At 37.3% G+C, this 22,891-nt stretch overlaps 1 protein-coding gene across 2 annotated transcripts in view; it reads left to right on the forward strand.

The window, feature by feature from the left end:
• Positions 1-22,891, forward strand: part of UNC13C (unc-13 homolog C) — a 578,086-nt gene that overhangs the window by 218,730 nt on the left and 336,465 nt on the right. For both annotated transcript variants that reach the window (XM_053595673.1, XM_053595672.1), the window contains 2 exons: positions 7,022-7,249; positions 8,498-8,639. In XM_053595673.1, the coding sequence (XP_053451648.1) occupies positions 7,022-7,249; positions 8,498-8,639 (370 nt within the window). The remainder of the gene's footprint in view (positions 1-7,021; positions 7,250-8,497; positions 8,640-22,891) is intronic.

Genomic DNA, 22,891 nt, shown 5'->3' on the forward strand with positions numbered 1-22,891 from the left:
GTTTTTGTCTGTGTTCACACAAAATAATGAAGTGGCCTTGCTTGTCTCACTTTGACACTGTCTAGGAGTGACCTCGTCTGAGGCCGGTGCTCTGCAGGATTGCTTCTGTCTGACAGGGTAACATGGCCTAGTTGTGAGCACCAGGCCTGCTTCAAACAACACGAGGTTTACCGAAGGTCCCAGATGTCAGAAATGAAGAGAAAACAGAAATAAAAAGAAATCTTGTGTTTAAAATGTTTGTGTTTTACATTGCTTATTTTTTTGAAAAGAAAATGAAGAAATCTTTGTAACTGAGTGTGAGGGGAACAAAACTATCTTCTTCCTACCACCTCTTCCTTGCTTGCTTCTTTTTTCCTTGCTTAGTGGAAATATTTGGAAAATCGAGTACAGTTTTTATTATAAATAACTTGTTCCTTTAAATCATATAGATAGTTTTGGGCTCTATGATGACTGGGAAACCTCTAGAAAAAGCTGATGAAATGTGGTAACATATTATGATGAGCGTGCATTCCTGATTTTGTTTTTGTAACACAGGCTCTCATTCTGTTACCCTAGACAGGCTAGAGTGCCAGGGTGTCAGCCTAGCTCACAGCAACCTCAGACTCCTGGGTTCAAGCAATCCTCCTGCCCCAGGCTCCCAAGTAGTTGAGACTATAGGCCCCCACCACAATACCCAGCTAATGTTTTCTGTTTTTAGTAGATGGAGTCTCATTCTTCCTCGGGCTGTTCTGGATCTCCTGAGCTCAGGTGACCTTCCTACCTCAGCCCCCAGAGTGCTAGGATCACAGGCATGAGCCACCACACTAGGCCAATTTTCTGTTTTTTTTTAAACACAAATGTCTTCATACTTGTTCCAAAAGTTTGCATTTACCAATATTGGGATGATTGAATATGGTGTAGTAGAGATGGTGTAAGCAGAGGAGCAGACAATGTTTCGGTTTTTTTTAATTTCTTTTTGGTGCCAGGTTCCCTGATCATGAAAGTACTTCATAGAAGGTGGTGGTTCCTTGGAAGGGGGATACCTGCCCACGCGCTCCCACTGTCAGCACCAGAGCCCCCTCTGTGCTCACACCCATAGGAGTGGGAGATGCCACTGTGTTAGATCTATACTCCCCCAATTACCCTTCTGCGAAACATTAGTCTTTTGTTGTTTGCAATGTAGATCGTGGCTTTGATTTCATAAGACAAAGAGGCTGCTGACTTAAGACTGGAGGAATTATGGTCTGTTCCTTGAATAGAGGGAAGGCATGCTAAATGAGGAAGGGTTGAGATTATATTGGATATAAAACAACTAAAGGAAAAGGATAAAAAAATGCCAACTACTTTCCCCCCTACATGGTTTCATAGGAAAGAAAAACAGAGAGGCACGCAAAGCAGGCCCATCTACATGATTTCACTGGGAAAGAAAAGTAGAACAATAAAGACCTATTTATGCTCGTGCTAGGGGCTCTTAGAAAGTAAAGGGAATGTCCAGAGCCTCAGCCTCAGCCCTTCTGCATGTTTTCCATGGATGTTAACCACCTACCTTCTCTGGCTCCTTCAACCTCAAATTCAGGTAAAGGTACATGGATGTCAAAAATAAAGGAGTAAATTATTTTCTCTAGTTTCTTTGAGCTCTGATTTCTTTTATCTTTAAGCACTTCATTGTCTCTCATCTACTAAGTTATTCATAGCAGCGAGTGTGTGCCAAACACTGGGCATGACTTGTCCAGGGGAAAGTTATCAAAGAGCTGTTTCACCAGGCAAGTGATTACAAAGCTGGAAGACCTGAAATGTCTTAGTGATGTGAAAGTCTCTGATACATGCCTACATTTCACCATTTTGACATTCTGAAATCACTATACTTAATTATAATTAGGAAAGCCATATGCATTACCTCATTTAATCCTCGCATAACTGTTCAGGGAGCCACTATTGTTCTGTTTTGTTCTTCTGATGAGGAAACTAAGGCTAAGGGACGTAGTAACCAACCCAAGACCAAATGGTTAGTGTCTTAGTCTATCTGGATTGAAAACAAATTATGATAAATTGGGTAGCTTATTAAAAAAAACATAAATTTATTTCTATCAGTTCTGAAGGTGATAAGCCCAAGATTAGGGTTCCGGTGTGATGTGGTTCTGAGGAGGGCCTTTTCCCAGCTGCAGACTATTGAACTTCTTGCTGTGTCCTCCTATGGTGGAAGGAGGAACCAGTACCCTCGGGCCTATTTTATGAAGGTACTGAGCTCATTCTTCAGGGCATGACCTCAGGAGCTAACCACTCCTGTAAGGCCTCACCTTTTAGTATCGTTACATTGGGAATTAGTTTTCAATATGTGAATTTCAGACTATACCAGTTAGCAAGTGGCAGATCAGAGTTCACACTCAAGATTGTCTCCGTCTAAACCCAAAGCATTATTAAATATTATGCACTGTTGCTTTGTTTAAAAGTGATGTTCTTGATAGATTGCTTCTCTTTATATTTGAAGTTATGCTGTTTTTTATGCTATGAAATGTCCCTTGTATGTAGGCCAACTAAATTCTGCTTTTTTCTTTTTTTTTAATGTAAAAAATTTTTTTTCTGCACTTAGGAGCAAACCAAATTCTGCTTTCTTAGAAAGGGTTTTTGGCCTGTGTTTATGGAGAAACCCAAGTGAAGCCAAGGGCCGGGTGTATTTTATCTCACTGTAAGATGTAGTCCACAGCATATTTATTATTTCGCATTGAATTTACTCTTGTTTATTCTAGACTTGTGGCCTTAGAGTTGTAATTTTTGAGAAATTCATAACACTTTAAATTAAAGCTGGAGCCAAATTAAATAGTCAGTTATGGAAATTATTTTCTCTTAGGTTCCCCCCAAGAAATATTTCTCTATCAAGTATAAGCTATTTTCCAAGCAGTGTGGTAGATACTTAGAACACCCATTTAATAGAGGTTGGCCTTATGAGGTAGTATGTGGAATAGACCTGTATGTAGGTAGCGGTGTCACTGATGACTGTTTAATATTCAAGAATCTTGGGAGTTAGTTGCTTGGAATCATCCATGTTAGGCATGTTTACATCATAGAAACCTACTAATTTCTCAAATCAGTTTTTTCCTGTAGGAAAGGAGAGAAAATGTGACTGTTGATTTTAAAAGGCCTCTACTTTCTGTTTTAAAAGGAGATAGGATCATATGCTGAGCAAGGAGGATAAGGGGGTGAGGCAGGTGACTTGAAGAGAGTAGAAATGTTTTGGAATAACCATTGAGAAAAATAAGAAAGGGAAGAAAATAAGAGAAAGGGAGACTATAGCAGTCAGAATAGAATAGCCAATTTGGAAGAAAAACACTAAATTGCCATGCAAAGTTCATAAAACTATGAATTTCACATAAACTTTAGATGTTTTGAGTAATAAATAAAAATTAAAGAAAAACAAAGGGTTCTGATTACTAGATTATCCTATTAAATTGCGTAGAAGGGGACGGGTTTGCCCTGTCTGGAGATTAGTTTGCCTCTGTAGAAGGTTTGAATTCTCTTGCCATTTTGTTGTTCGTAATTGTATTGCCTGATCTGTCCATTAAGAGTTTTGAAAAGTAATAATGATGCATTCCATTTGGAAAATGTATTATACTTGACAGAGTGCTTTCATGGTCCATCATCTCTTTGATCTCATCTGTCGTTGATCTTTGATTGGCATATGCTGTATTTCAATGAAGTTACTAGACCTTCTACTTCATTCTTTGAAGGAAGACTCATATAAATCTCATATAAATGCAAATTGAAAGTTATCTCTGATGACTGTGAGATAAAAATAATAAGGCTGAAAGAAAATAATAAACCCCAAAAGGCTGGAAATTCCTGACAAATACAACTATTTAAGAAATAGTCGGTTAGAAAAATGATACGTGGATTAAAGAATAGGGCAATGGAAAGTACTTGTATATCAGTGACAAAAATTCACTATGAATTAGTCTCTGTGTTTCTGAGCTAAACAATCTCACTTGAATAATTTTTCCTTCAAACTGAAAATGTAAAAGCGAACATTTTAAAAGCTACATATTTTCTCTGGAAATAACGAATAAAAGTCTCAAACATAAGTCTCTGTTGGGCAGCGCCTGTGACTCAGTGAAAAGGGCGCTGGCCCCATACACCAAGGGTGGCCGGTTTGAACACGGCCCCAACCAAACTGCAACAAAAAAAAGCCAGGTGTTGTGGCAGGTGCCTCTAGTCCCAGCTACGTGGGAGGCTGAGGCATGAGAATTGCCCAAGCTCAAGAGCTGGAGGTTGCTATGAGCTGTGACGCCATGGCACTCTACCAAGGGTGACAAAGTGAGACTCTGTCTCAGAAAAAAAAAAAAAACCCAAAACAAAAAACATAAGTCTCTGTCAACCTGCTATCCCCAATCTGGCAACTTCAGTTTATGGGTGAGTCTGTTGTCTGTACATGTTAGATAGTCTATTCCAACATTAAGAACATAGGTAAATTTCAAAGCTAATTGTCAAGCTTTCCTAATTATTTTTTTAAAGGATTCAAGACACTAATTAAGGATAGAGATATTCCAGCCTGAGCAAGAGTGAGATCCCATCTCTACTAAAAATATAAAAACTAACTGGGTGTTGTGGTGGGCTACTATAGTTCCCACAATTCAGGAGGCTGAGGCGAGAGGATAGCTTAAGCCCAAGAGTGTGAGGGTGCTGTGAGCTATGACACTATGGCACTCTACCCAGGGAGATAGAGTGAGACTTCATTTCAAAAAAATAAAATAAACATTTAAAAAAGGATAGCAATTTGATTCCTTTGAATGGAAATTCTTTTAACATTCTAACTTCAGGTAAGGTAGCTATTGCCTGAGTAAACATTTATTGTGTGGGTGGCAGTGGGGATCTTCCTGAATGTAGGAAAATGATTCAAAATATATTTAACTGTACAGGACTTTAGCACTCCTTCCTAGAGTTTTTCAGGGCACTGAAACAATAATAGGAACAATAATAATATCTTCTTAAAAATTTGGGAAATAACATTTTAATGACACTTCTAACCCTTTGGACGTCTTGTGCATGGCTATCTCAAACCAAACTTCTGAGGCATTTTGAATTTTACAAGGTACACCTTGTATCTAACACTGTTTTTTCCATTTATTGAATAGTCAATACTTGAAGTAAAATATGCCTATTGGGTCGTTGCAACTATTGAGTCCAGCCTAAGCTAATTTACTGTGTAAGAATTAATGCACTGTGTAATGAAGCCATTATTGATAAATTATAAACATACTTAATTGCTTAAGGGGACAAAATTTACAAATGAGTGGCTATTCTAGGGCATGTTTGAACAGATGAGCAGAGCATTTACAATGTCCTTTTAAATCAGTATAAATGAAATTCATTCATTTTTTTGTATTCCTTTTTTAAAATATGGCTTAAGCCTTTAGTGTTTAATATGTAGTCTACTGTCTACTATTAGAATATTCACCCCTTTGAGCTTCCTTTATTGATACCCTAACTATTATGAATACATGCAGTCCTTGAGTTACAAACATCCAAGTGATGTATGACTCACACTTACAAATGAAAGCTATTACAGGTAAATGTATATGTTCCCAACTTACATACAAATTCAGCTGAAGAACAAATCTACAGAACCTGTCTCATTCATAATCTGGGGACTGCTGTACATTTTTTCCACTTTAGAAAACAAATGTTATACCTGCAAATACATGACTATTTATACAAAATTGCTGCTGTCAAAAAAGTTAATAGTTGACCTTTTCTCTTTTGTCTTAGCTTCTATACTAAAATTGGACTCAACATTCACAGAATTAGATTGAAACAACATGATCGAGGTTATCCTTTGTGGTAGGAATTGTGCAAGTAAATTACTTGATCTCAAAATGTTTTATGTGGCATTAGTATGTGGTATTAGTATTTTCAGAAATATAGTATTTCAGAAAAGATAGAATATTAGGTAATACCTATAGTCATATAGGTGAAAATTGGAGCAATTACTAGCTAGGAACACAAGTCTTTTAATTCTTTTCAAATCTCAATTGCTTCTGTGCTCAAAATTACCTGATTTGAGCAGTGCCGTTTCCTGCAAACACTGGTACATGGGCTTTTGCTTTTTCAAACTCACTAAGGAATTCAGAACAATGAAGTCTTGGTACACTGTTAACTTGTGTAGTACTGGTGAACACAAAAGCCACACACAGTAATGAGAATATCTGGCCTGCACCAGATATTCTCATTACTGTGAACGACCTGAGAATGGGATTTTTGGAAATCCTTCACTGACAGAAGGATTTATTTTACAAACAAAAATACCCAGAATGTTGAGATCAATCCTAAAAAATAATAACCTGGAAATCAAAAAAAATATTGAGTGAGGAAAAGTGAGAATTAGAAATTATCAAATTATACAAATATGAGAGAAAGTGAGTTCAAGTCTGTGGTCATAAGTTACTTTATAGTTGTCTATCTCAGAGGCTCCCAAATATTTTTCACTTTTATTCCAAGTAAAATCTTACACTGTATCTTAGTATTTAGCAAAGAGCAGTGACATTTATTTTATGGGAAAAAATTTAAAATATGTAATTATGACAAATTTCATCAGCAATAATAATGAGGCCTATCAGATAGATACAAGTGTTTGAATTATTGATTTCCAAGTGACATTTGCCATTTAATTATCCAATTAATTTTGTTTTGGATATTCAAGGAGTAAATGTGTTTGGTATATAACACATTTGATTGTGTGAATTCCTCTTACTGTATTTGAATTTTTCTTGGAGGATCAATTCAAGATTTTGCACAACCTTGGACTTAGTTCAGTAATACAAGAGAACTGGGAGTCTTGGAGCTCAATTTACCTGCCAGTAACACAAAGAAGTGCTAGTTGCTCTGAATCACATCGTAATGACTCACTCTCCTGATGTTTTCCCCACAAGCCGCCCTGACTCTGCAGAATGAAAGCATTCATTCATTCTCATAATCCTCCTTCACTTTCTTCTTTGGCCATCAAAAAATAACTGCATGTCCGTTCACATCACCATTGATTTTTCCATTATAGGAGCAGCGGAAAAGAGTTCTAAACATGGCGCTGAAGATAAGACTCAGACCATTATTACAGCCATGAAAGAAAGAATGAAGATCAGGGAGAAAAATAGGCCAGAGGTATTTGAAGTAATTCAGGAAATGTTTCAGATTTCTAAAGAAGATTTTGTGCAATACACAAAAGCAGCCAAACAGAGTGTACTGGACGGGACATCGAAGTGGTCAGCAAAAATAACCATTACAGGTAAAAATAAGTCTTCTTTAAAATGTTATTTCACTTGGAGACTTTTCTGTGTCTTAAAGTCACCACTAATAATTAATATAGGTAAAATTAATAGAATTATTTTCTCTCTTGTTAATATTGATAGGTCTAGGTGATATTTCCAATATCTAAAATATGCGCTAGATAACACATTTTAATCTGTGTTGTTTTAATCAGAGGCTCTTTCACAGGAAAAACTTTCTGATTTTGAGTATCTTCACCAATATTCTGCAGTTTATAAGACATTAGGTTTGTTGCTGCCTGCCACTGACAAATTATAAGAGTAGCTACTAATCTCTTCCATCAGTTTTTTAAAATGAGAAGAATATCATTTTTTCTTCCTCATTCACTATCCCTTATCCATTTGATCCTTGAGTCAAGGAAATTTGGGTTTAATGATGTGTAGTAATTTGAACCTCTGAACTTGCTTGTGATATTAACAGCAAGTGACTGTGTATCATGTTCACATTCACCAAGTCTCTTATCTTACTCATTTTGGATTTATAAGGTAAATAAAGATGCTTTTTTTAATTGAGTAGAGTTGATTAGTATAGACATCAAACTTGAAAATAAATACATCAGTTTGGATCTTAGACCTTTGAATTATGTTGGGTAACTTTTTGTTTATCGTGTATATTCCTCTTCATTCCTTTATACATATATACAATAATGTATGTGAGTGTGTAGCTACTATTATATATATACAGTGTTTGTGTGTATCTATAGCTACTGTATATTAGATGCAAAAACAAATATTGGTTAAAGGAAGACTGTAGTGTTCAGTGTATTTATTCTTTTGTTAAACACTTTTGTAAAGTCCTGCTGATCATAAGAATTAAAGCAGGTTCAGCGCCTATAGCTCAGTAGCTGGGGCGCCAGCCACATACATGGAGATTGGTGTGTTCGAACCCAATCTGGGCCTGCCAGACAACAATGACAACTGCAACAAAAAAAATAACCAGGCGTTGTGGCAGGCACCTGTAGTCCCAGCTACTTGGGAGGCTGAGGCAAGAGAATCACTTAAACCCAAGAGTTTGAGGTTACTGTGAGCTACAATGCCACAGCACTCTACTGAGGGTAACATAGTGAACTCTGTCTCAAAATAAAATAAAATAAACATAAAAATAAAGAATGAAAGCAATGGGATGTATCTGCAAATCCAGGGAAGAAATGATAGAAAATATTGCCTTCATTATTATTATATTAAATGTTTATTTTGATTTATTTCAGTGGTTTCTGCACAAGGCTTACAGGCAAAAGACAAAACAGGGTCTAGTGACCCATACGTTACGGTTCAAGTTGGGAAGAACAAAAGAAGGACTAAAACCATTTTTGGAAACTTGAATCCAGTATGGGATGAGAAGTTTTATTTGTGAGTATATAATGTGAAAGTCTTACAAATAGTTAAAGGCTCCCTTAATAATCTTAATTATTTTTATGAGATTAAAATTACTTATGAGATTATGAATAATCTACTATTGTTTTTTTTTTTTTCATTTTTGGAAGCAAGTGAATAGGAATATTCAAACCCCTAAAAGGTGGTGCAATTGGGGGGACTTCGTAGCAAGTAAAGGAATGTTTCCTAACATGGTCTATGACTTAGGATGACCCAACATAGTGAGAAATGTATAGGCTTGATTCAGCAATGTAATTACATCTGAAGATTTGTAATGAAAAATAATGGAAAGACTTCGAGTATCATCTGATCCCTCACTTGGGATGGAGCCACACTTGCACTAGCCTAAATTGGTGAGGTGGTTGATGCTAACTTTTATAACCTCTCATTTTTTATAAAGGCATTTATTTTTAAACCTCTTATTTCTTTCACCTCAGAACAATAAATCTTTCTTGTCAAGGTTTTCTTTTTTTTTTCTACTATTCTTCTCAGAGAGACAAAAAAAAAAGTCTTTCAATTACCATTTGATGGAAATGAAAAACCATATGTGAATTTAAAGTCAGTCCTTTTTCTTGGGTCTTCTCTTTGCAAATAGCAAATGTCAATCTCATTAACATGTTAAGTAAGTAAACCCAGAACAGCCACCTTATTTGAGAATTGGATCAATAGTGTGTCAATAGAGTTTCTCGCATATATGGGCTGATAAAAGAAGTATTAATAAAATAGGTTTGGGACATCCATTGGGACCACATAACAGGGGACTATAGAATGAGTTAAGGCATTTGGATGGCATCTCCCTCCCACCTAATGGGAGAGACTAATCTCCTCTGTTTGTTGACAGAGGACAAGAAGTCAGTTGGTAGTCACAAATATACATTCCTCCTGGGGTCAGGCAAATGAATAAAGCAAGGTGAGGGCAAGCAAAGGAAGAGATGGAGACCACAGCAAACAGGGAAACAAGTGACGCTCCAAAGAGAAACAGCTTCCTTTGCCAGCCAATCATCAAGACACAGTGCAGCTGGGGAGAAGCTGGAACTGAGAGAGTTTAAAGACAGCTTTATTGAAGTATAATTACCATAACATAAAATCTACATTCTTGCAGTTTATAGTTCCCTCTATGAAATTCATCACCATCAAGTAAAGAACATATCCTCAATCCCCCAGCAGGTCTTAATGTCCCCACTGAAAGTCGTTCCTCCTGACGTTCCCCCTGCCAAGGCCATCACTGACTGTGCTTCTGATACTGGAGAATACTCTTCATTTTTCTTTTTCTAGAATTTTATGTAAATAGAATCATGTAGTAGGTTCTCTTCTTTTGTTCTCTCCTTTCCATTTATTGCACATAAGTGTTCTGAGCTCATCCAATTGGCAGAGTATATCAATAGTTTATTTCTTTTTATTTCTGGGTAGCATTCCATTATGTTACTATATCACAGTTTTTTGTTTTTTCTTTTTAATGTTTTTATTAAATCATAACCATATACATTAATGCATTTATGGGGTACAATGTGCTGATTTTATATATAATTTGGAAGGCTTACATCAAACTGGTTAACATAGCCTTCACCTCACTTACTTAATTATTGTGTTAAGACATTTATACTCTGCGCTTAATAGATTTGACATGTACCCTTGCAATATGCACTGTAGGTGAGGTCCCACCAATTACCCTCCCTCCACCCAACCTACTCTCCCACTCTTCCTTACTTCATCCTGGGCTATAGTTGTGTTTTATCTTTCTATATCACAGTTTTTTAATGTGTTCACTTCTTGATGGATATTTGGATTGTTTCCAGTTTGAGGTTACTAAAAACAAAGTGACCTGTATAGGGTGTCCATAAAGTTTGTGTGCAACATAAGAGCACATGACTTCATAGATATCCTGTATATTAAATGAGTGATTCATATTAAATGTAACATTCACATTAAAAGTAGCATTTATATGAGCATATTTTTTTCTCTTGAATAAATGCCTAGAAGTGGAATAACCAAATCATATATTAGGAGAATGTTTAATACTTAATATTTGTTGCCCAAGTGGTTGTACTATTTTATATTTCTACCACAGTCTATGGGAGTGACAGATCAAGCACATATTTCCAATACAGATGGTTCCCAACTTCACAATGGTTTGACATAATGAGTTGTTGACTTTAAGATGGGTTTGAAGAGACACAACCCCATTGTAAACTGAGGGGTCATTACACCTCATAATGGGGTTGGGGTTAATATCAAATGCCTATCACTTTTGTACCATCATAAGTTGAAACATTGTTAAGTTCAACCATCATAAGTTGGGGACCATCTGCCGTGTTGCTGGTGTTAAGTGCATTTTTGACTTATGTATTTTCACTTTATGGTGGTTTTTATCAGGATGTAACCCCATTGTAATTTGAGGAGCATCTGTACCTGGTAAGGTCAGCCTTTTCATTAGCCATTCTAATTAGTATGTGATAGTGGGTTGTATTTTGTATTCCCTAAAGACTGTAATTTTGAGTATCTTATATGTGCTTATGTGCTGACATGTATTTACTTCAGTTAAGTGTCTGTTCAACTGTTTTACCCACTTGTATTATTTATGTATTTTATATTTGTACAAATTTTGTGGTTTTGGGTTTTATATTTAGTTCTATAATATATTCTGAGTTAATTGTTTTTAGTATGGCGTACACTATAGACCCACATGCTCTTTTGCATATTAATATATAATTGTTTCTGTGAAATTTTTTTAAAAGAACTATTTTTTCTCTATGAAATTGCTTTTGTACCATGGATAGAATTTAGTTCTCCACATATGTGTGGCTGTATTTCTGGAATGTTCATTCTGTTGTATTGATGTATTTATCGGTGTTCTGATATCACACTGTCTTAGTTACTGGAGCTTAATGATGAGTCTTAAAATAAGGTAGAACCTGTTTTCTTTAATTTTCAGAGTTCTTTTGAGTCTTTTAGGACCTATCAATTATTTTCACATTAATTTTAGAATCAGTTTATTACTTATTACAAAACAAAAACTGAACAATACCTGATAGAATTTTGATTGGCTTCTATCACTGGCTAAGATTTCTGGTATAATATGAAATGGGAATAATAAGAATAGACATCTTAGCCTTGTTTTCAATTGTAGGTGTAAAACATTCCTTTTTTAACTTACTATGATATTAGATGTAGCTTTATTGTAGATGCCATTTATTCAGTGAAGAAAGCTGTCTTCTAGTATGCTGAGAGTTTTAGCTGGAAAAGGATGTTAGATTCTGTGGCATTCTTTTTCTGCATCTATTGAGATGATCATATGATTTTGATTGTCATTTTTAAATAAATTTAGTGATATTGCTCCATTGTCTTTGTCTTTGCATTGTTTCCTCATTTTTCATAAGTTTGTCATCCTCATTTTTTCCCTCTGTATAAAACATGTCTCCCCCCTTCCCCATCTTCTGTTAAGATTTTATTTTCTACTTATTTGACAGTTTGACAGTGATTTGACATGGTGTAATTTTCTCCCTGTTTCTGGCATGCAGTTTTCTTTCAAATTTGGAAAATTTTGGATACTATTCCTTCAACAGCCGTATGCCCTTTGCCCTTTTAAAATAAATTTGGAGATTCTACTTGTAAATATATTAGGCCTCTGAAGTTGTCCCCCAACTCATTGATGATCTGTTTTATTTTCTTAATTTCTTTTTTTCCCTTCTTTCTCTTTTTCTCTCTGTGTTTCACTTTGGATTATTTCTATTGCTATGTGTTTAAATTCACTAATCTTTTCTTCTATCATATCTAATTTACCAAAATCCAAGCCACTGTATTTTTCACATTAGATACCTTATTTTTCATATCAAGAAATTCAAATTAGGCCTTTGCATTTTCCCTTTCTCTACTTGTTTGAACTTTCATTCAAAAGCCCATCAGGATGGCTAAATAATAGAAAGGAGAGCTTCATTGGTGATATCAGTTTGCAAACTAGGAAGAGACAGTCGTCGGCATGCACTGAAGATACTCTGTCTTAGAAGAGGGAAAGGGAAGATTGGTTGTTATAACTTACAAGGTCTCTATCACATAAGGGAGTCATATATATTCAACAGGTTTAGAGAAAAAAACTATACAAATTTATGAGGGAGCATTTATAAGCATGAATGTAACATACACCCTGTGTTCACTTTGAGGCAGGGTGTTAGCATTATAATTAGGTGGAATTTAGCCCTTTATATCAAATGGTGAAGTAGAAGACAAAAAAAGAGTTTATGCTCAGTCTCTATAAGCTGGCTAAAACTGGCTTGAGGTCTACAGTTGCTTATCAGGGAAGAATGTTTATAAGACCAATCTTCTATCCAATCAGAGTTGTCATGGTCTGGGTTGTAAATCAGGGTTAGGAAGTCTGACAATGTGCCTGATTCTACTGTGAGGGGGTTTAGCAGGAGTGTGATTTCTCTTGTAGCTTTAGAAATTTAAGAAGTTCCCTGTCAGATGATCCCTGAACTCTCCACCTGGAGGTAACTTTTTTTTGCTCAACCTTAAGGCTCATCTTCGTTGATGAAAGGGTGTCTATTTTGGTCTCTCAGATCACAAAGCACTTGCTATATCGCAATATTTATAGTAACTGGTTTGATGTCCTTGACTCTGAATTCTAACATCTGTGTCCATTCTTGGTCATGTTTCTTTGATAGATTTTTATCTCCATTACACATTAGATTTTTCTACTATTTTGCATACCTGGTAATTTCAAATTGAATTCAAGAAATTGCAAATATTATTTTGTTGGTTGGATATTTTCACATCCTGTAAATATTCTTTAAGCTTTACTCTGGACATAGTTAAATTACATGAAAAAACATTTTTGGTTCTTTGGATCTTGCTTTTAAAATCTGTTAAATGAGATTGAAATATCACGCCTGTAATCCTAGCTCTCTGGGAAGTTGAGGTGGATGGATTGCCTGAGCTCAGGAGTTCAAGACCAGCCTGAGGTGGAGTGAGACTCCATCTCTAAAACTAGCTGGGCATTGTGGCCTGTGCTTGTAGTCCCAGCTACTCAGGAGGTGGAGGCAAGAAGATCACTTGTTTGAGGTTGCTGTGAGCTATTGAGGGTGCCTCAAAAAAAGAAAAAAAAAAGAGAGAAAAAAAATGAAGTAATGCTCAGTTGCAGGCTAATTATTCCCCACCACAGAAGCAAGACTCTTCAGTGTAGTCTTCCTACTCACTTGTGATTAGTGAAGTTTTCTAATCTGCCTAGTGGAAATTAACACGATTTGGAGCCCTGGGTGAATGCTAGACACTATTACATTTAAATATTTTGATGGTGCTTGACCTAGCTTTGAGTAGTTTTCATACATGCATGCACTTACATTACTCAACTGATTTCTCAAGAGGAACCCTCTACAGATCCGTGATGTTTTCCTTCTGTTCAGCTCTTTTCTTTTGATGTGACCTCCAGCTACCTTGGTCTTTCTATACTTTAATCTTTATCTTTTCAACTCAGAGGGTCTTATACACTCTTTATTCCCCTTCCTTGTACAATATTCAGGAAACTCCCTCAAAGCAGTAAGCTGCAGTGATCATAGTTGCTCCTCACTGGCAGATCTCTTTACATTGAAAACCATCGTTGGATATATTGTGTTCCGTTTTTGATTTTTTTCATGTGTAAGGATATATCTGGTCCTGATGACTCCCTCTTAAGTGGAATAGAAACTGTGGAAATCGGAAATTAATTGATAAGCAAAAATAAAATAAAACCACCTGAGAGATAACAAAAGGTGTATCAAACAAAATACAACTTGATCCATAGGTTGCCAGTTGTGATCTGTGAAATTAAACAGAAATATTTATTGTAGTGTTTTAACCCTACAAAGTGTCCCCCTCAAGAAATAAGCTCAGTAATGATTGGTGCCTGCATGTGAGAACACTACCCAAGAGCAGCTAAAGGAGGACTAGATGGAACAGTGTCCAGTGGTCATCACACCAGGAATAGTGTTTATTCCCACCAGACTCACTAGGAAGCCTCATGGTTCATGGGGCAAACATACAGAAGTGTACATGGGAATGGGCCATTACAATATTGACTACCATTTTTTTCTATTGGCAGTTTTCATATAATTTTCTATGCTGAAGGCTCTTGTTTTCCTTGTGATAGGTAATGCTATGTGTACTGACAATAACAATACGTGTATTTTTCAAACAAAATGGTTTTTTAAAAAAGAAGAAATTCGGTGGGGGGGGGCAGTGGAGACAAGATGGCTGACTGAAGCCAGCTTTCCACAGAGGCTCCCGTCCAGAAGGAGAGTTAAAGGACAGAAATTTAGCAAGTAACCTGGTAGATTAGAGCTGCACGAAAGGAGAAGGTTGAAGAACGCACATCAACCCTGCTGAGGCGAGCTACAACCCCAAGGATACAAACAAAAGGTGCAAAATCCATCACCAAACGGACAGGAGTCTCCTCCCCCATGAGAATGGCTTGGAGTGCCCCACAAACAAAGGAGCAGAATTCAAAGGTCCTCCCACTATACTCCATGGGAGAGACCCTCTAAAAACTGGACCTACCTCCACTACTAGGGTGCGATGGTGCTCTCCTGACAGACATAAAAGTGTGTAAAACTGTATATATTCTCTACCTGCAATTCTGAGCTCCCAGCACTCCTCTCCACTCTCACTCTGAGGTCTGGAGGCCTGTCCCACAGGAGTCCAGATTCTTGGGTGATTTCTTGAGGGGTGTGGACAGGGCCTGGACTGCAGCTGGTCAGTGCTGATTCTGCAGCACTGGAGTGAGGAGAGGATGGTCGGCTGAGAGGGAACCATGCCAGAGCGGCGGTGCCCCCAGAAGCAGAGTAGCAGGTGTTTTTGGCAATAATAGGGCTCACCCCTGGATATCCCAAAGTCACACCCCCTATCTCTCTGGGCAACCATAGGAGGCTGGGCATCTTTTCAGGTGACAACCACCGTGGAACAGATCTGGGACGGAAACGTAGGTCCCATGAGTAAAGGGTTTGCCTGAGGCGGTACCGGCCTGGGTGGAGCGCGGGGACTAGAAAACACATGCACAGAGCCAGGAGATTCCCAGGGCAGGGCTGACCCAGAAGACTGCTTTACTGAGCCTAAGATGCACCCAGCCCCCAGGGGACCATCAGCTTAAACAAAGGAGGGCAAGCAGAAGTTGGATCTGACAGGTAACCGTGCTGCAAATACAAACAGCTGCACAGACAGGGCCTGAGGCACAAGTTCTGGGAACTCAAAACAGCATTTCTTCTGCAGGGGAATTTAGCAGGGACAGAAACAAATTCCTGCAAAGTTGTTCTGTTCTGTCAGTAACATCAGTCAGGGGTTGGGCTAGAACTGAGTGAACACCCCCAGCCTCCATCAAGTGCATGAGGTTGTCAGGCCTCACCTACCCCTGCTGGATAGAGGCAGAGAGCAGTGGCATGGCTGAACAGACATAGATTTCCTTGTGATTCAGGTAGGTGCAAACCCCTGGAGTGTCTGCTCATGGAAGGCAACTAGGTCACAGCCCTGCGGGGTTATCAGTGACTGGGTGTGACAGAGGCACAAGGTGGGAAAGAAGGCATCAACCTTCCCAGACTAATTATTTGCTCCTGACTTCACAGAGCACCAGAGCAAGTCATATTTGAGTTGACAGCAGAACCCTGTGATCTAGTTGCCAGAGACCTTTTAAACTCACCCACCTTTTAAACTCAGCACCTCAGACAGGTGCTGACTGAGACAATTGATTTGAACCTTTTGAACTAAGCCAATCACCTGAGGACTATCCAAGTGGTGCCCTGGGTGTGTGATTTTAGGAAGGTTTGATTTTCCTTTTCTAATTGTTACCTGTGGGGGTGGGGGTGGGGGGGTGACTTAATTGCTGATTTTTCTGCACAGCTGAGACTTCAACCCAGAGTAACTGTTTCTCTAGGGTCAGATAGAGACCAGCTGAAAACAAGGCAGAGCCACTTAGCCCCACCACACCAAACAGGTCCCCAGTTTCACAGGCCGTAGCACTGTACAGGTCCTCAACAAAGCTCCAGGGTAAAAGTCAAACGGTGTAAACTAATCATGGAGCAGAATCAGTGGAAAAACTCTGGTAACATGAACAACCAGAATAGATCAAACCTCCCCAAGGAAAGATATGGCAGATGTAACTGAAGATCCCATTCATAAACAACTGGCCGAGATGTCAGATATCAAATTCAGAATTTGGATCAGAAACAAGATTAATAGAATGGAGGAAAATTTGCAATTAGAAATTTGAGAAGCAATTCAAATGTCGAAATTAGAAATTCGAGGAGAAATTCAAAAGTTGTCTCGAGAATTCAACAAATTTAAAGACAAAATCACCAAAGAATTTGATGCACTGAAGCATGAATTTTCAGCCCTCGAAGATCTGAAAAATATAGTAAAATCCCTCAGTACAGAGTGGAGCAAGCAGAAGAAAGGGCTTCTGACATTGAAGAAAAAGCTTTTGAATGCTCCCAAACTCTCAAAGAGGAAGAGAAATGGAGAGCTAAAATGGTTCATTCTCTCAGAGAGCTCTGGGATAATTCGAAGAAGGCTAATATCCACCTCATTGGAATCCCTGAAAGTGAAGTGGCTTCGCAAGGCACAGAGGCCCTTCTCCATGAAATTATGAAAGAGAATTTTCCAGACATGCCAAGAGATTCTGAAATTCAGATAGCAGACAGTGTCAGAAGCCCATCACAACTCAATCCCAATAAGACATCCTCCAGGCATATCATAATTAACTTCACTAAAGTTAATATGAAGGAGAAAATTCTGAAAGCAGCCAGAGGTGAGAAATCCATTACCTACAAAGGGAAGAATATTAGAATCACTGCAGATCTCTCTCCTGAAATTTTCAAACCAAAAGAGGGTGGTCATTGATGTTTAATCTCCTAAAAGAAAATAACTTTCAACCCTGGATCCTGTATCCAGCTAAACTGAGTTTCATTTATGATGGAGATATTAAATACTTTAATGACATTCATATGTTGAAGAAATTTGTCATAACCAAACCAGCTCTTCAGGACATTCTCAGACCTATCCTCCATAATGACCAGCCTAATCCTCTACCGCAAAAGTAAACTCACTCAGAAACTTTTGATCAAACTTCAATTTCCACAGTGGCGAAAGGATTAAAAATTCCACTGGACTTTCGAAAAACTCAATTCCCAAAATTTTACCAGACTTATCAATATTCTCCATTAATGTGAATGGCTTAAACTGTCCTCTAAAGAGGCACAGGTTGGCAGAGTGGATAAAAAATTCAGGCCAGATATTTGCTGCATACAAGAATCAAATCTTACATTAAACAATAAATATAGACTCAGGGTGAAAGGATGGTCATCCATATTTCAGGCAAATGGTAATCAGACAAAAGCAGTTGTTGTAATTCTATTTGCAGACACAATAGGCTTTAAACCAACAAAAGTAAGGAAGGATAAGAATGGTCACTTCATATTTCTTAAGGGTAATACTCAATATGATGAGATTTCAATTATTAATATTTATGCACCCAACCAGAATGTGCCTCAGTTTATAAGAGAAACTCTAACAGACATGAGCAACTTGATTTCCTCCAATTCCATAATAGTCGGAGATTTCAACACTCCTCTGGCAGTGTAGGATAGATCCTCCAATAAGAAGCTGAGCAAAGAAATTTTAGATTTAAACCTAACCAACCAACATTTGGATTTAGCAGACATCTACAGAACATTTAATCCCAACAAAACTGAAGAGATATACTTCTCATCAGCCCATGAACATACTCCAAAATTGATCATATCTTAGGTTACAAGTCTAACCTCAGTAAATTTAAATGAATAGAAATTATTCCTTGCATCTTCTCGGACCACCATCGAATGAAAGTTGAACTCAGTAACAACAGGAATCTGCATACTCATACAAAAACATGGAAGTTAAATAACCTTATGCTGAATGATAGCTGGGTCAGAGATGAGATTAAGAAGGAAATTGCCAAATTTCTGGAACAAAATGACAATGAAGACACGAATTATCAGAACCTCTGTGATACTGCAAAGGCAGTCCTAAGAGGGAAATTTATAGCACTGCAAGCCTTCCTCAAGAGAACAGAAAGAGAGGAAGTTAACTTAATGGGACATCTCCAGCAACTGGAAAAGGAAGAACATTCCAACCCCAAACCCAGTAGTAGAAAAGAAATAACCAAAATTAGAGCAGAATTAAATGAAATTGAAAACAAAAGAATTATACAACAGATCAATAAATCAAAAAGTTGGTTTTTTGAAAAGGTCAATAAAATAGATAAAACTTTAGCTAACCTAACAAGGAAAAAAAGAGTAAAATCTCTAATTTCATCAAGCAGAAACAACAAAGACGAAATGACAATAGACTCCTCAGAAATCCAAAAAATCCTTAATGAATATTACAAGAAACTTTATTCTCAGAAATATGAAAATCTGAAGGAAATTGACCAATACTTGGAAGCATGTCACCTTCCAAGACTTAGGCAGAATCAAGTGGAAATGTTGAATAGGCCAATATCAAGTTCTGAAATAGTATCAACCATACAAAATCTCTCTAAAAAGAAAAGCCCGGGACCAGATGGCTTCACGTCAGAATTCTACCAAACCATTAAAGAGGAACTAGTACCTATATTACTCAACCTGTTCCAAAATATAGAAAAAGAAGGAAGACTACCCAACACCTTCTATGAAGCAAACAGCACCCTGATCCCCAAACCAGAAAAAGACCCAACAAGAAAAGAAAATTATAGACCAATATCACTAATGAATATAGATGCAAAAATATTCAGCAAGATCCTAACAAACAGAATCCTGCAACAAATCAAACAAATTATATATCATGACCAAGTTGGTTTTATCCCAGGGTCTCAAGGCTGGTTCAATAGACATAAATGTATAAGTATAATTCAGCATAAACAAATTAAAAACCAAAGACCATATGATTCTCTCAATTGATGCAGAAAAAGCTTTGATAATATCCATCATCCCTTGATGATCAGAACCCTTGAGAAAATTGGTATAGAAGGGACATTTCTTAAACTGATAGAGGCCATCTACAGCAAACCCACCACCAATATCGTATTGAATGGAGTTAAAAATGAAACCATTTCCACTCAGATCAGGAACCAGACAAGGCTGTCTATTGTCCCCACTGCTCTTTAACATTGTAATGGAAGTTTTAGTCATCACAATTAGGGAAGAAAAGGTGATCAAGGGTATCCATATCGGGTCAGAAGAGATCAAACTTTTGCTCTTCGAGATGATATGATTGTATATCTGGAAAACACCAGGGATTCTACTACAAAACTCTTAGAAATGATCAAGGAATACAACAGCGTCTCAGGTTACAAAATCAACATTCATAAATTAGTAGCCTTTATATATACCAACAATAGTCAAGCTGAAAAAGAAGTTAAGGACTCTATTCCATTCACAGTAGTGCCAAAGAAGATGAAATATTTGGAAGTTTATCTAACAAAGGATGTGAAAGATCTCTATAAAGAGAACTATGAAACTTTAAGAAAAGAAATAGCGGAAAATGTTAACAAATGAAAAAACATACCATGCTCATGGCTGGGAAGAATCAGCATTGTTAAAATGTCTACCCAAAGCAATATACAATTTTAATGCAATCCCTATTAAAGCTCCACTGTCATAGTTGAAAGATCTTGAAAAAATAATACTTTGTTTTATATGGAATCAGGAAAAAACCTCGAATAGCCAAGACATTACTCAGAAATAAAAACAAAGCAGAAGGAATCACGCTACCAGACCTCAGACTATACTGTAAATTGATAGTGATCAAAACAACATGGTTCTGGCACAAAAATAGAGACGTAGATGTGCAGAACAGAATAGAGAACCAAGAGATGAACCCATATACTTATCATTATTTGATCTTTGACAAGCCAATTAAAAACATTCAGTGGGGAAAAGATTCCCTATTTAACAAATGGTGCTGGGTGAACTGGCTGGCAACCTGTAGAAGACTGAAACTGGACCCACACCTTTCACCATTAACTAAGATAGACTCTCGATTAAAGATTTAAACTTAAGACATGAAACTATAAAAATACTAGAAGAGAGTATTTCTTCCAAGGGGAAAACCCTTGAAGAAATCGGTCTGGGCTAGTATTTTATGAGGAGGACCCCCCCGAGCAATTGAAGCAGCTTCAAACATACACTACTGGGTCCTGATCAAACTAAAAAGCTTCTGCACAGCCAAGAACACAGTAAGTAAAGCAAGCAGACAGCCTTCAGAATGGGAGAAGATATTTGCAGGTTATGTCTCCGACAAAGGTTTATTTACCAGAATCCACAGAGAACTCAAATGTATAAGTAAGAAAAGAACAAGTGATCCCATCGCAGGCTTGGCAAGGGACTTGAAGAGAAACTTCTCTGAAGAAGACAGGTGCATGGCCTACAGACATATGAAAAAATGCTCATTATCCTTAATCATCAGAGAAATGCAAATCAAAACTACTTTGAGATATCATCTAACTCCAGTAAGATTAGCCCATATCACAAAATCCCAAGACCAGAGATGTTCGCGTGGATGTGGAGAAAAGGGAACACTTTTGCACTGCTGGTGGGAATGCAAATTATTGCATTCCTTGTGGAAAGATGTTTGGAGAACACTTAGAGATCTAAAAATAGATCTGCCATTCAATCCTATAATTTATCTACTAGGTATATACCCAGAAGACCAAAGATCACATTATAACAAAGATATTTGTACCAGAATGTTTATTGCAGCCCAATTCACAATTGCTAAGTCATGGAAAAAGCCCAAGTGCCCATCAATCCATGAATGGATTAATAAATTGTGGTATATGTACATCATGGAATATTATGCAGCCTTAAAGAAAGATGGAGACTTTACCTCTTTCATGTTTACATGGATGGAGCTGGAACGTATTCTTCTTAGTAAAGTATCTCAAGAAAGGAAGAAAAAGTATCCAATGTACTCAGCCCTACTATGAAACTAATTTATGGCTTTCACATGAAAGCTATAACCCAGTTATAACCTAAGAATAGGGGGAAGGTGGAGAGGGAGGGGAGGGAGGGGGAGGATGGGCGGAGGGAGGGTGATTGGTGGGATTACACCTGCAGTGCGTCTTACAAGCGTACATGTGAAACTTAGTAAATGTAAAATATAAATGTCTTAACACAATAAGTAAGAAAATGCCAGGAAGGCTATGTTAAGCAGTGTGATGAAAATGTGTCAAACAGTCTATAAAACCAGTGTATGGTGCCCCATGATTGCATTAATGTACATAGCTATGATTTAATAAAAAAAGAAAATTCTTATAAAAGAAAAAGAGGAAATTCAAATTTAAATCCACTACTCTCTGTCGTGCATGAAATTTATATAGTTTATACTTTTTCAAAATATTTTCCACTTTACTGAGGAAATATTTATAAACTTTAAGGGAAGTTAAACTCATAATTACTTTCTATTTGTCTCCTTTGAGATTATCAGAAATAAATGCCAAATTTTTTAACCTTAATTATTTGTCAGCAATTTCCTAAACTCTGAGATTATATTCTTATTACAGAAATATTATTCTGAAGCTACCTATGAATGTTTCATTTTATCATGAAAATGGCATGCAAATTGGCATGAGAATTGCGAAGTTACCATTCCTTTATACGGGGTTCTCTATTCCAGAAAGAATGAATGAGTTGGGCGACGCCTGTGGCTCAGTCGGTAAGGCGCCGGCCCCATATACCGAGGGTGACGGGTTCAAACCCAGCCCCGGCCAAACTGCAACCAAAAAATAGCTGGGCGTTGTGGCGGGCGCCTGTAGTCCCAGCTACTCGGGAGGCTGAGGCAAGAGAATCGCTTAAGCCCAGGAGTTGGAGATTGCTGTGAGCTGTGTGAGGCCACGGCACTCTATCGAGGGCCATAAAGTGAGACTCTGTCTCTACAAAAAAAAAAAAGAAAAGAATGAATGAGTTTATCATGAATTTATGTGAAGATTTTGAAAAATACATACATGTCGGAAATGAACTCATCCGTGCTCCCCACTCCTTTGACAATTCTGCCCTGTGAAATCAATTATAAAGATGTAGCCTGACATTCTGAAAATAGGATGTTTTATTAATTCGTGATCTTTAGCTTTGGTAATGTGAAAAATTGAGATAATAATACATACTTCATAGAACCACTATATTTTTAAAGATAGTATATAAATCATGGCACTTATTAAGTATTAAAAATAGTAGTCGCATTCTTATTATTAATATTAA

This window comes from Nycticebus coucang, chromosome 6 (assembly GCF_027406575.1).
Source record: "Nycticebus coucang isolate mNycCou1 chromosome 6, mNycCou1.pri, whole genome shotgun sequence".
NCBI lineage: Eukaryota > Metazoa > Chordata > Mammalia > Primates > Lorisidae > Nycticebus > Nycticebus coucang.